Source organism: Schistocerca gregaria, chromosome 1, assembly GCF_023897955.1.
Source record: "Schistocerca gregaria isolate iqSchGreg1 chromosome 1, iqSchGreg1.2, whole genome shotgun sequence".
Lineage (NCBI taxonomy): Eukaryota > Metazoa > Arthropoda > Insecta > Orthoptera > Acrididae > Schistocerca > Schistocerca gregaria.
The window spans coordinates 225,189,290-225,204,016 of NC_064920.1; the positions used below are offsets into that span (position 1 = coordinate 225,189,290).

General features: G+C 43.2%; 1 protein-coding gene across 8 annotated transcripts in view; it reads left to right on the top strand.

The window, feature by feature from the left end:
* Positions 1-14,727, top strand: part of LOC126337896 (protein couch potato-like) — a 163,917-nt gene that overhangs the window by 90,324 nt on the left and 58,866 nt on the right. For 6 of the 8 annotated variants that reach the window (XM_050001507.1, XM_050001510.1, XM_050001508.1 and 3 more), the window contains exon 5: positions 6,666-6,832. In XM_050001507.1, the coding sequence (XP_049857464.1) occupies positions 6,666-6,832 (167 nt within the window). The remainder of the gene's footprint in view (positions 1-6,665; positions 6,833-14,727) is intronic. The other 2 variants (XM_050001509.1, XM_050001512.1) reach the window with 1 other exon arrangement.

The window sequence follows — 14,727 nt, forward strand, 5'->3', positions numbered from 1 at the left end:
ACTGCCTAGGTAGCAGAATTCCTTAATTTCTTCTACTTTGTGACCATCAATCCTGATGTTAAGTTTCTCGCTGTTCTCATTTCTACTACTTCTCATTGCCTCCAATTGACTCTCAGTCCATATTCTGTACTCATTATAGTGTTCATTCCGTTCAGCAGATCATGTAATTCTTCTCCATTTTCACTCAAAATAGCAATGTCAACGAATCATGTCATTGATATCCTTTCACCTTGAATTATAATTCCACTCCTGAACCTTTCTTTTATTTCCATCATTGCTTCCTCCATGTACAGATTGAACAGTAGGGGCGAAAGGCTACATCCTTGTCCTACACCCTTTTCAATACGAGCACATCGTTCTTGGTCGTCCACTCTTATTATTCCCTCTTGGCTGTTTACATATTGTAAATGACCTGTGTCTCCCTATACCTTACCCCTACGTTCCTGAGAATTTCGAACATTTTCACCATTTTACATTGTCGAACGCTTTTTCTAGATCGACAAATCCTATGAACGTCGTTCTTCCATTATTAATCGCAACGTCAGAATGGCCTCACTCGTGCCTTTTCCTTTCCTAAAGCCAAACTGATCGTCACCTAGCGCATCCTCAATATTCTTTTCCATTCTTCTGTATATTATTCTTGTAAGCAACTTAGGTGCATGAACTGTTACGCTGATTGTGCGATAATTCTCGCACTTGTCAGTTCTTCCGTCTTCGGAGATGTGTGGATGACGCTTTTCCGAAAGTCAGATGTTATGTCACCAGACTCATAAATTCTACACACCAACGTGAATAGTCGTTTTGTTGCCACTTCCCCCAATGATTTTACAAATTCTCATGGAAAGTTATCCATCCCTTCTGCCTTATTTGATCTTAAGTCTTCCAAAGCTCTTTTAAATTCTGATTCTAATACTCGATCCCCTATCTCTTCTAAATTGACTCCTGTTGCTTCTTCTATCACATCAGACAAACGTTCCCCCTAATAGAAGCTTTCAGTGTATGCTTTCCACCTTTTTTGCTCTCTCCTCTGCATTTAACAGTGAAATTCCCGTTGCACTCTTAATGCTATCACCCTTGCTTTTAATGTCACCGAAGGTTGTATTGACTTTCTCTATGCTGAGCCTGTCCTTTCGACAATCATACCTTTTTCGATGTCTTCAGATTTTTTCTGCAGCCATTTTGTCTTAGCTTTCCTGCACTTCCTATTTATTTCATTCCTCAGCGACTTGTATTTCTCAGTTCTGAGTTTCCTCGAACATTTTTGTACTTCCTCCTTTTATCGTTCAGTTCAACTATTTCTTCTGCTACCCATGGTCTCTTCGCCTCTAGAAGACGCACAAAAAGGTAAAATAAAAAAAGCGCAAACCAAAGATATATCCATCATCACATCAATACTTTGACGAACTTATATAAAATATATATTTTGTTATAAGCTTCGCATTTATCAGTAATCACAGGAAACTCGTACCTTTCAACTTGATGAACTTTCTATTGTGTACAGAATAACAACAATAATTACATTTTTTTGTCCATTTAAACTTTATTTCCGTCACAAGTAATTGCTTAGTTACATAACAGCACGGAAGTTACGGGATCAACTAATTTTTATTACTTACAATATACAAATTATATCCTGTAAGGATATAAAATACACAGTGGACTAATACTGAATGATATGCGGCTCTAATTATGTGCAAAACAACCAAATAAACAATCAAACAAAGCGAAGGGAAATCACCAGCTGTCAGATTCTCTCTAACACGTTCATTTGTTTCTTTCTATACCAATGCTACCGGTAATTCTACAATATATTACGTCATTTAGGTAGCGAGCCGAACTACCATACTGTAGTTTTGATAGAGCACAACTCTGTAACGACAATAACCACACCGGACCATATATTAGTTACTCACAGGAAACACCGGACTAATACAGCTCCCAACCTTCATAATGGCCTCATTTCGACGAGAAGAGACTCCACAAGTTTCTTCAGACATGCCATATCCAGCTGAAGCAATTCTTCGATGCTCCAAACGGTCACAGACATTTTGATTTGCACCAAGATCCGGTGATTTAGCGGGCCAGGTGAGGTGCTTGAGTGTTCGACGAACTATGTACGTATGAGCGCAGCCCTGTGAAAATTGCTGACGTCATTTTGGAAGAAGGTGGTGACTACAAGCCACTCATCATGAAGATGTAAAATAGAGGGTTCTCTTGGTCACTGAAGATCATGAAACAAACATTCTGGTTCATTACATTAAATTTCGAGCCTGCTGCCGCATAACCTCCGCTCCGCTTCTTCTTCTAATGTTTCGGATACATATTGTCCAGCCATATTCAGAGAGCCGCAGGACTGACGCTCCGGCACTCGCTCCATCCTTTTAAACTCGCCGACCGCGCCACTGAGCATGCAGCCACTGATACACAGGCGTCAGAGATTTTGATCGGCGGCAAAGAGAGACACGTATGCATGAATTATGTCTGTGACGAACCACACTGAAATGTCGAAGTGTCACTGTGAGTTGCACTGTGGCGACATCTTCGCAGGTTTATTATAGAAAGCGCCGGATTTTATGACTTACGCAAAATGTGGCCGCCAGCTCTATTAATTAATATACTTTTACAACATATGTTCCTTAGCCACTTCCAAATGTTTCACTTGTGACTATTTAGTCATCACTATATTACTCGTTTTTTATTTAAACAGTGATCTTCAGTCATGTTCATGAATGTAAACCACCTAAAGATAGGTGCAAGCCTGAAACCGGACATGTTAAATAAAATCACCTTCTGTTGTGACTGGTAGCAGTTATTATTCTCCACCCTATAAACAAACAGCCACGGAGTCCAGTTGCATCCATTATCGATAATATACAAATAACTGTTAAGGAAAAAATTCGATACGTTGCGACATTTCTCAGTTAATTAGCATTGAACTTAGCCAACGAGGCAGTTGCGTGCGCAAATTGAAATGGCCCCCAGAGACGGTGTCGCCGAAGATGTTCTCCGTTTCGTTTTCTGAAACCGAACAAGAAAGCGAAACAAAAATTTGGACGGTAGGAAGGATCGAACCAGAGCCAAGGCCTGAGAAGTCTCGTGCGCTATCGTCTACACTATGAGAACAGCTAACGCTAATCGTATCTGGGGATCTCTTAAATTTGTGCGCGCAACGGCTTGATTGGTTAACTTCAGTGATAACTATCTCGTAAACGGCACATTGTATCGAAGTTTTTTAAAACAGTTATTTCTCAGCACAACTTACAGCCTGACCTGCAACATCCTTACAAGCTTTTCAGACTCATACTGTTTCTGACCACTCTGCATATGTGCTTGTAATTTTTTGAATGATTGCGCTATCCTGAGAACAGAATAAAAAAAATTCAAGTGTGGACCTGCCCCTATTTCATCTGACGAGGAGAATAATGCTGAAACTTTAAGACTTTTAAACTCTGTATGGAGATTTGACTCAAGACAAAACCTTTAGTGTGGAAGTTTAATAGTGTTGCAGAATAACTTACAGTGGATGTATTTAATTCAGCATGTATTTTCATGGTGGCCATTTACAGAACACCGAACAGAACAGTGTCTTCAATCTAATAAAAATGAACGGATCAGTCTTTGTCACTATTCGTGTCGCAAGTGAAACACAAATTTGACAATGAAGTGAACACCTTGTCTGCCGTATTATATTTAATATTTGTGTTTAACTAATCATACTTTTACTGAATAGAAATAGTTGTCAAAAAATATTAGTTAGGATTAGATGTCAGTATTTCCTTTGCTGCCTTCCAGCATAGCAGAACAGAGTTGATTCTGATGACGTGTTTTAAATGATCTTTGCAAGTTATAAACAGTGATTAACGTGATTGAACGCACCACAACAGACAGCCATTTCCGATGACCAAAGATGAACATACCACATGCCAAGACTAAATAACTGCTTTAATATCAATGTGTACTTCCGTTAAATGCTTTTTGTATTAGCACTGGACCTGAAAACGAGTCCCCAAAAAATGTTGTTGTATTAAATATGTTATTAAGTTAGTCAGCAAACGTTTTGTGACTGATATCTGTCTCTGAAAAAACCTTTCCATGATTTTGACGAAGTTACAGTCGATAAACAGTCATTATGGCGTTAAACTGATTAAAAAGTTCAAGTTTGTGCCTTCTGTAGGATAAAGTAAGAGGGCTATTCGGAAAGTAAGGAACGATAGGTCACGAAATGGGATCCACAGTGAAACGGTTTTATTTGCAACAGTTAGCTACAACTTCCAGCTACTTATCTCCATAGTCGCTGATCCGACTTAGACGTTTGTCGTAGCGTTGTACCGACTTTCCAATACCCTAGTTATAGAAGGCAGCTGCCAGTGCTTGCTGGCAATTCTTCGCTGGTCTACAGCTCGTTGTCTGCGCCAAAATGTCTTTATAACCAGCGGTTCATGTGAGCAGAGACGAAACCCAGAGGGAGACAATTACGGGCTGTGTTGTGGGTAATCAAACGTTTCCAATTGAAAATGATGCAGGAGCATCTTCATTGCCCCTGCATAATTTGGCTGAGAAATGTCTTGAAGAAGAAAGCGCACGACAGTTATGTAACGTTGGCTGCATAGCTTCAGGCGAAATTTCTCACCAGGCTCTCGTACTTGGTGCGAGACATTACTGTTCTAGGTATTTTTATGTGCTACCTGTGTGCTCAAAACAAAAAAGAACGACGTAATGCGGTCCACGGAGATACTAGATACACTGCCGAACACACCTACGCGAAACTTCGGATTTTCACTGTGGTTTCCACTTCGCGACGGATCCTTCCTTGCTTTCCGAATATCCCTCGTATTTATAGTACATGTTAATGATACTGCAGCTCAGTGGAATGGCTGCGTGGTTTGTAATTATTGTGTATAATGAACCTGTTATGCTTCTGTTTGAATTATTTAGCATCCCTTTTTGTTAAATATCTTAAGATGAAGAGCTAGTATAAAATTTATTTCTTTGTGTTTTTCAACTTCCACTGCTACAAGTGTGAATCCTTCCTTGTCATGCTGACAAAGTTTTATGAATGTATTTTTAAAAGTGTAAACAGTGGAAATTAAAATGACCTGAGTTGCTTCTCCTGCTCCAAGTCGGCCGGTTTGACGTCCTACCCCCCCCCCCCTCCCCCCTCCCCCCCTCCCCCCTCCCCATTTTTCCTTAAACATGTTATCTAAAATGTATTCCAAAATTTCATTACTCTAGATTAATTATCTTTTGGTGTTGCGCCGGCCTCTGTGGCCGAGTGGTTCTAGGCGCTTCAGTCCGGAACCGCGCTGAAGCTACGGTAGCAGGTTCGAATCCTGCCTCGGGCATGCTGTCCTTAGGTTAGAATTAAGTAGTTCTAAGTCTGGGGGACTGATGACCTCAGATGTTGGATGTATGTGTTGTCGTTAGGTTAGTTAGATTTAAGTAGTTCTAAGTCTGGGGGACTGATGACCTCAGATGTTGGATGTGTGTGTTGTCGTTAGGTTAGTTAGATTTAAGTAGTTCTAAGTCTGGGGGACTGATGACCTCAGATGTTGGATGTGTGTGTTGTCCTTAGGTTAGTTAGATTTAAGTAGTTCTAAGTCTGTGGGACTGATGACCTCAGATGTTGGATGTATTTGTTGTCCTTAGGTTAGTTAGATTTAAGTAGTTCTAAGTCTGGGGGACTGATGACCTCAGATGTTGGATGTGTGTGTTGTCCTTAGGTTAGTTAGATTTAAGTAGTTCTAAGTCTGGGGGACTGATGACCTCAGATGTTGGATGTATGTGTTGTCCTTAGGTTAGTTAGATTTAAGTAGTTCTAAGTCTGGGGGACTGATGACCTCAGATGTTGGATGTATTTGTTGTCCTTAGGTTAGTTAGATTTAAGTAGCTCTAAGTCTGGGGGACTGATGACCTCAGATGTTGGATGTGTGTGTTGTCCTTAGGTTAGTTAGATTTAAGTAGTTCTAAGTCTGTGGGACTGATGACCTCAGATGTTGGATGTGTGTGTTGTCCTTAGGTAGTTAGATTTGAGTATTTCTAAGTCTGGGGGACTGGTGACCTCAGATGTTAAGTCCAATAGTGCTTAGAGCCATTTGAACCTTTTTTTTTTTTTTTTTGCTATTGTTTCCGTCGGTGTATAATTCAGATAAGTGAGGATGGCACAGATGGTCTTGGAGAAGACGTCTTGGTAAGATAATTATTTCGAGTGCTAGTTATAGTGCAGCGCAGTGAAACCTTTTTTTTTTGTGCTGTTGGTCTGCCTGTCACTTAGGACGCAGCTCGTCTCTTATGGTGCGTCTGGTCGCGGCGGAGGTTCGAGTCCTCCCCCAGGCACGGGTGTGTGTGTTTGTCCTTAGGATAATTTAGGTTAAGCAGTGTGTAAGCTTAGGGACTGATGACCGTAGGAGCTAAGTCCCATAAGGTCTTACAGTACGCACACCACACTTTTTTCGTGCCGTTGGTCTGCCTGTCACCTAGGACGCAGGCTCGCCTCATGTGGTGGGGCTGGTCGCGGCGGAAGTTCGAGTCCTCCCTCTGGTATCGTTAGGATAATTTAGGTTAAGTAGTGTGGACTGATGAGCTCGGCAGTCGAGTCCCGTAAGCTTTCACGCATGTGAGCATTTTTGTCGGCCCGCGTGGCTACAGGCGCGCCCTGGCTGTTGCAGACCTGGGCACGCCGTTCTTCCCCGGCGCGGCGGAGCTGTGGCACCACCCGCTGGCGTACTCGGCGGCGGCGGCGGCGGCCGAGCTGCCGGCGGCGGCGCTGCAGCACCACGCCCACGCGCACGCCGCCGCCACCCTGGTGCATCCGGCGCTCCACCCGCAGGTCCCCGTACGTTCCTATCTCTGACTATCCGCGGGCGCAGACAAGCCCGCGGACAACCCCGCCACGCTGCCTCCGCCGACACCCGGCCACCATGTTAGTCAAGTAACAACAACGACAACAACAACAACGCTCCGCTCCGCTCGCCACCCACCTAGCATGCCGTCCAGAGCCGTCCGCATGAGCACCCCGCATCACCACCACACTGCCAGCGTTACCGTGTGTGTCCCCCTGTGTGTAGCGACACCGTAGCAGTGCGAACACGCCGAGTCTTACGGGCGTGCCGTCACTTTCGCACGTACACGTACACGCACTCGAGTTACCCACGTACTCACCACTCTGTGTAATCACATATATCACAGTATACGATTGCACTCTCAGTCCAAAAGTAAAAAGTCGACGCTAATACGGCACTGCAGTTCACAAGAGCCAACAAATTGTAAACAGCATAGAGTCTAAATACACAGGGTGTTACAAAAAGGAACGGCCAAATTTTCAGGAAACATTCCGGAAATGCTTACTTTCCATGTTAGAGCTCATTTTATGACTTCTCTTCAAATCACATTAATCGTGGAATGGAAACACACAGCAACAGCGTGACTTCAAACACTGCGTTACAGGAAATGTTCAAAATGTCCGCCGTTAGCGAGGATACATGCATCCACCCTCCGTCGCATGGAATTCCTGATGCGCTGATGCAGCCCTGGAGAATGGCGTATTGTATCACAGCCGTCCACAATACGAGCAAGAAGAGTCTCTACATTTGGTACCGGGGTTGCGTAGACAAGAGCTTTCAAATGCCCCATAAATGAACGTCAAGAGAGTTGAGGTCAGGAGAGCGTGGAGGCCATGGATATGGTCCGCCTTTACCAATCCATCGGTCACCGAATCTGTTGTTGAGAAGCGTACGAACACTTCGACTGAAACGTGCAGGAGCTCCATCGTGCATGAACAACATGTTGGGTCGTACTTGTAAAGGCACATGTTCTAGCAGCACAGGTAGAGTATCCCGTATGAAATCATGATAACGTACTCCATTTAGCGTAGGTGGAAGAACATACTGACGAAACTAAAATGAACTCTAACATGGAAATTAAGCGTTTCCGTACACATGTCCACATAACATCTTTTCTTTATTTGTGTGTGAGGAATGTTTCCTGAAAGTTTGGCCGTACCTTTTTGTAACACCCTGTATGTGGAAAGCGCACGCAGATGCGCAGAACGAGAATTCTGCCCACAACATCTCCTGTTGCTCAAGTCGCGTGATTTTGGGAAGCCGCATTTTAGCCCGTACAGCGCTTAGCCTATTTCACGCGTTATTACTCCACTGCTACAGATAATCACCTTCAGAAGTAACCTCTGCATCTATCACAAAGCGAAAAAAGTGATCCAACTAAAACATTCATGTACTACACGAATATACAATAAATAATGGAGGTCATATTAAAAAGAAAACACAGTTCATATCCGTTTGGCCTATGGCAGCGCCATCTAGTGGGCCAACCACAGCGCCATCTGGTTTCCCCCTTCAAGCTAGACGAGTTTCGTTCTTTGTAGTTTTTTCGTTTGATGCTTATTTCGTGAGATATTTGTCCCGGTCACTATCAATGGACCACCATATATACATGCATTGATTGGTAGTTTACTCAAACACACTTGCAAATTCATCCAGCACTTGTCTCATAAACACGTGGCCCCAAAATCGTAGAAATTATCTCCACAATACCGTGTCTCGATATTTTTCAAAACATACAATGCCTCACATCAATATGACATTTACAGCAATACATTTGTTGTACATACCTACGAAAAGTAAGTGGTCCTCCTCTCACATACTTTTCTTTACATCCCTAGCAACGACGATACTGATCGACAGCGGTTACTAAAACTCAGACGTTCAAAAATATATGAAACAAGGCAATAAGCGTAATACTCAAGTGTCGTCATTACTGCAAATGCAAGCAGTGTCTTCCCAAAATCACGTGGCTAGCTCTGTTTGATGTGAGAACATGGGTATGAGGCATTGCTCACTCCACAGATGCACATGATCTGTGGTAAATAATTCAGACCAGTGTTATACAGAAGACATAGAAATGCGTGAAATAATCATGTCTTAAATAGAAAAAAAGTTTAAAATTGCTGACAGATTATAACTGTGTCGGAACAGCATTCGGATATGGAGGTGTTTACCGGGACAATGCTCCAACAATTTTTACTACCCAACATTTTAATTGTTTATCCTAAATATCTTGGGTGAAATAATAATTTAATCACTCTCAATCTTGGGTGACATATCTGGAGGAGAAGGTCACCACTACGTAGCAATTACAGCAGATTTAGCAATGTGCCATTCCAGAGTGTTGATACAATTTTCTTCGCTTTGCCTCAAGCCTTGAAAGTTTGTGACATGGCTTGTGATCTAATTTTCCACTGTAAACATGGTTACCAGAAAACTCTATAAGAAACCTTGACCTCGTAGACTCAGTTGCCCAGAATTCTGCCTCAGTGTTTCGCTTGCTTATTAGCCTCAAGTGGTGGTAACTTAGCAGAGGAATAAATCACTTTTCAAAAAGTGACAAAGAACATTTATCGATTTCTTGGTTGCATTTGAAGAATCCTTCTCATCTGACAGCTCTTTGCACTGTGTATGACCCAGTGCTCTCTCCTTCAAATCCTTTAAACGCCTCTCGTGACATTTTTCAATGTCTTCCAACTCTTGCAGTTCTTCATCCAATTTTCCCTCATTTTCTTAAGCAAGTTTGAGAATTGTACATGCAAATTAGACTGAGCACGATCTATGACGTTTCTTCGGCAAGTAAATGATAGAATAACAAAGCCCGTACCCCAATTTGCCGTCTATTGGATCCGCAGCGATTCAGCCATCCTGCCCACATACAAAACTGAGCTATCTAGGCAAGAGTACGACCCGTCCTCACAGCTTTACTTCCACCAGTACCTCATCTTATACCTTCCAAACGTGACAAAGACTCTTCTGCATACGTTGCAGGAGCAGCACTCCTGGGACAAAGAATCTAGGGGAGAAATAACGTCACCACAGCATAGAAGATTGTTTTCAGAACGAATTTTCACTCTGCAGTGGAGTTCGCGCTGATGTGAAACTTCCTGACAAATTAAAACTGTACCCTGCACCGGGAATCGAACTCGAACCTTTGCCTCTTGCACACACGTGCTTTGGATAGTAGAACCAAGCACGTGCCCGCCATAGGCAAACGGGTTTGAGTCCCAGCACGGCAAACAGTTTTAATCTGCTTTGTAGCTCCAAATCATCGCAGATTGAAAATTCATTCTGAAGAGGAAAATTTATTGGCCAAATTACTACTCCAACAAATGGCTCAGTGCATGAAGTAGTATCTAGCGCTGTACTCTCTTTTTAACCAGTTCAGAGGGCTGTATGAGAAGCAGAAGATGAAGGCTCTTCCCGTTATTTAGACTGGAGTTAGAAAATGAGAATAGTGGAGAGATAAAATCCAATTCTTTCATGTAGTGCTGCCATAGGAATGGGGAACTGAAGCAGGAAATCTGACCAGTCCTACATAGTACGTAGGCCGGCGTTTGGACAGGAACGGTATGGAGACAGTAAGGAAGGAAAGAAGGAAGGAACATGGGATTATTCAACTTTTCCCAGTGTAACTTAATGATGAAACAGTTCACGGGAACAATATTTCGGCAATAATAGCGGTAGCTCCCAGGCGGTCAATTCATCAACGCACCAGATGATGACGACGTGGTCGCCTGTCGAAATACTATCTCTGTTGGACACAGACGTCTCGTTGTTCACCTGGTACTATTTCGTCAAGGAAGTCTAGGTTTAAATACTCGTTGTGGCGAAGTCATTAGAGATTATACAACCATGGATGGGGGAAGGATGGAGAAAGACACCGGCCATGTCCTTTCTAAGGAACCATCCCAGCCGCCACAACAAACCTTTTTGAAAAATCGTAGAAAGCCTGAATCTGAATGACCAGACGGCAATCCGAATCGCTGGCCTGCTGAATACACGTTCGGTGTCGTACCACTGAGCCCCCTCCCTTGATGGTATGGAAGGAGTAAGCTAGACCTTCCTCGTGTAGTGCAGCCACAATATATGATCGTATTTAGAGGACAACATGGGAAGTCAGGGAAGGTTTCTGGACATCTATGAATAGACATTAACACGTCGTGTGTCCGCCCTTCCCTCTTTAAGACAGTTTGAACTATGCTAGGGGCACTTTCAGAGAGACGTAAATAAACCACGTACCATTATGGAGCCACCGCCAACTTGCAGAGTGCAATTGTTGAAAACTTAGGTTCGAACATTATGACGTACCTCTAAGAAAACGATTTATTGAAACATAGTCAGCACGGTTTCAGAAAATATCGTTCTTGTGAAACACGACTTTCCTTTATACTCATGAAGTAATGAGTGCTATCGACAGGGGATGTCAAATTGATTACATATTTTTAGATTTTCAAAAGGCTCTAGACACCGTTCCTCGCAAGCGTCTTCTAACCAAACTGCGTGCCTACGGAGAATCGCCTTAGTTGTGAGACTGGACTCGTGATTTCCTGTCAGAAGGCTCACAGTTCGTAGTAATAGACGGAAAGTCATCGAGTAAAACAGAAGTAATATCCGGCGTTCCCCAACGAAGTGTTATAGGCCCTCTATTGCTCCTGATCTATATTAAAGACATAGGAGACAATCTGAGTAGTCGCCTTAGATTGTTCGCAGATGATGCTGTCAAGTACCATCTCGTAAAGTCATCAGATGATCAAATGACTTGCAAAATTATTTAGATAAGATATCTGTATGGTGCGAAAAGTGGCAATTGACTCTAAATAAGGAAAAGTGCCAAGTGATTCACATGAGTACTAAAAGAAATCAGAAAAATTTCGATTACACGATAAGTCACACAAATATGAGGGCTGTAAATTCAACTAAATACTTAGGGATTACAGTTACAAATAACCTAAATTGGAACGATCACATAGATAATATTGTGGGTAGAGCAAACCAAAGACTGCGATTCACTGGCAGAACACTTCGAAGGTGCAACAGGTCTACTAAAGAGACTGCTTACACCACGCTTGTCCGCTTTATTCTGGAGTATTTCTATGCGGTGTGGGATCCGCATCAGGTGGGACTGACGGATGACATCGAAAAAGTACAAAGAAGGGGTGCTCGTTTTGTATTATCGTGAAATAGGGGAGATAGTGTCAGAGATATGATACGTGAATTGGAGTGGCAATTATTAAAATGAAGGCGTTTTTCGTTGCGACGGGATCTTCTCATGATATTTCAATCACCACTTTTCTCCTCCGATTGCTAAAACATTCTGTTGGCATCCACCTACATAGGGGGAAATGATCATCACGATAAAATAAGAGAAATCAGGGCTCACACAGAAAAGTTTAGGTGCTCGTTTTTCCCGCGTCTCGTTCGAGAGTGGAACGGTATAGAGACAGCTTGAAGGTGGTTCATTGAACCCTCTACCAGGCACTTTATTGTGAATAGCAGAGTAATCACGTAGATGTAGATGGCACAGTGGGGGTCTGCGCCACACTCGAACCCTACCATCAGCTCTTACAACTCCAGTCGGGACTCATCTGCCGGGACAGTGCTCTAGAGTCCAACCGAAATGTTCACGAACCCAGAAGAGGTGTTGCAGGCGTGGTCGTACTGTTAGCAAAGGCAGTCGCGTCGGTCGTCTGCTGCCATGGCCCACTACCGCCAGATTTAGCCGCACTGTCCTAACAGATACTTTCATCGTACCTCCCACATTGATTTCTGTCTGTTAACACTTGACAACTGTGCACGAATGTCACTGCTCTCGGTCGTTAAGTGAAAGCCGACGGCCACTACGCACTGCGTTGTCCGTGGTGAGAGATAATGCCTCAGATTTGGTATTCTTGGAATACTCTTGACACTGCGGATCTCGCAATATTGAATTCCTTAACGATTTCCGAAATTGAATGTCCCATGTCTCTAGCTCCAATTCTCATTCCGCTTTCAATCTCTGTTAACTTCCGCCGTGCGGCCATTATCACGTCGGAGGCCTGATCACAAGAATCAGCTGCACCAATGCACTGCCCTTTTATACCATGTACACGCTATACTACCACCTTTTGTATATGCGCATACCCTGCCCCATGACTTTTGTCATTTCACTGGAAAGCTTCGTTGTGTTCAAAACGACCTTAGGAGTGTTGATGCCTTTACCGTTTACATGATTAGGAAATCCAGCAAAACTACAGAGCTGGTGAACCACCACCACAAAGCAAAAGCCGGCAGCTGTGACCGAGCGATTCTAGGCGCTTCAGTCCGGAACCGCGCTGCAGCTACGGCCGCAGGCTCGAATCCTGCCTCGGACATGGATGTGTGTGATATCCTTAGGTCAGTTAGGTTTAAGTAGTTCTAAGTCCAGGGGACTGATGACCTCAGATGTTAAGTCCCATAGTGCTTAGAACCATTTAAACCATATTTACTCTGCAGCGGAGGATGCGCTGATGTGAAACTTTCTAGCTGATTAAAACTGTGTGCCGGACCGAGACTCGAACTCGGGACCTTCGCCTTTTCCGGGCAAGTGCTCTACCAACTGAGCTATCCAAGCACGATTTACGCCCCACCCTGACAGCCTTACTTCCGCGGGGCGTGATCCGTGCTTGGGTAGTACAGTTGGTAGAGTACTTGCCCGCGAAAGGCAAACGTCCCGAGTTCAATTCTCGGTCCGGCACACAGTTTTAATCTGCCAGGAAGTTTCAAAGCAACAACAGTTTCCTAATATGGCAAACGTTTGACACACGAATGGGAACTGACACTTTGAGTCTAACCGTTCTGATAACTCTCAGGTCATAGATCCTCCTAAGGTTGAGCCGAGTCCGAGATCTTGTTCTGCACACGGTTCTAATCTGTCAGCAACTCTTCTTTGCATCTCTGGTGTAGAGAGGAACATGCCGATTCAGTGACGTAGTTGATAAAGCCACTGCATGAAGGACATATGGTCACCTTCTACACCTGCGTGCACTGACAACAGGAATTAAGGACAATTCACCCTGTTCCCCTACTTTTTGAGGTAATTCGTCAGCAGGTAGTCAGTCAGTCTCATGGAAACCACGAGCCGTTTGCGAAATAAGACGTCATTTAAAAACGCTAAAATTGGAGTTTTGTTTAAAAAATCAACCATGTCATCATTTATAGGCGTAGCAAAAAAATTTGTACACTTTTCCGTGCAACGTTCTACGTCACAGAACAAATATTGTAAATCTGCCACTAGTAGAACAGATAGAGAGCGGTAGCGCTTTACATGATAGTAACAGATGAAGCTATAGCACTGTCATTATAGTGGTCCGGTTGTACGGAGGCAATCATGACGTATTATAATTAGCACAATGATCCTTAAGTAATTTGCACTCGTATGATTACAATGCAATTTGTCTGACAATAGTCAGTGTTAGCTGGTAAGTATCATTAGCTATAACGCAAGTGTCGGCTTTAACAAAATTGTGAATATATTTATATATCTTGTGCTTTAACCTGTCATTCCCCTCTGTTTCTAGTGTTGTCCAGTTTGTCTTTTTTACTCTCGCTTCGATTTATGCTGTTTGTTAAAATCCCAAAAATGTGTCACTTGCATGCTTATTGTAGTTAAGGCGCAAGCAGTAGTCTATCTCTATCTTGATTTGTGCGCCTATGCAGTAACTTGGAGGTTACCCAGTAACATGGACGAAAAACGTTGGTAGTTTTCAGCCTGGTTCAAGGTAACGTCGAGTGTGCCTTAAGGGGAGCACACGACAGATTAAGTACGTTCCGGATAACATAACTTAAGAGCACCTCGATAACAGAAATCTGTTTTCAGCATGTGTCAGTATTCAAGCACACGCTATGTATATCACACAATATCGTTAGC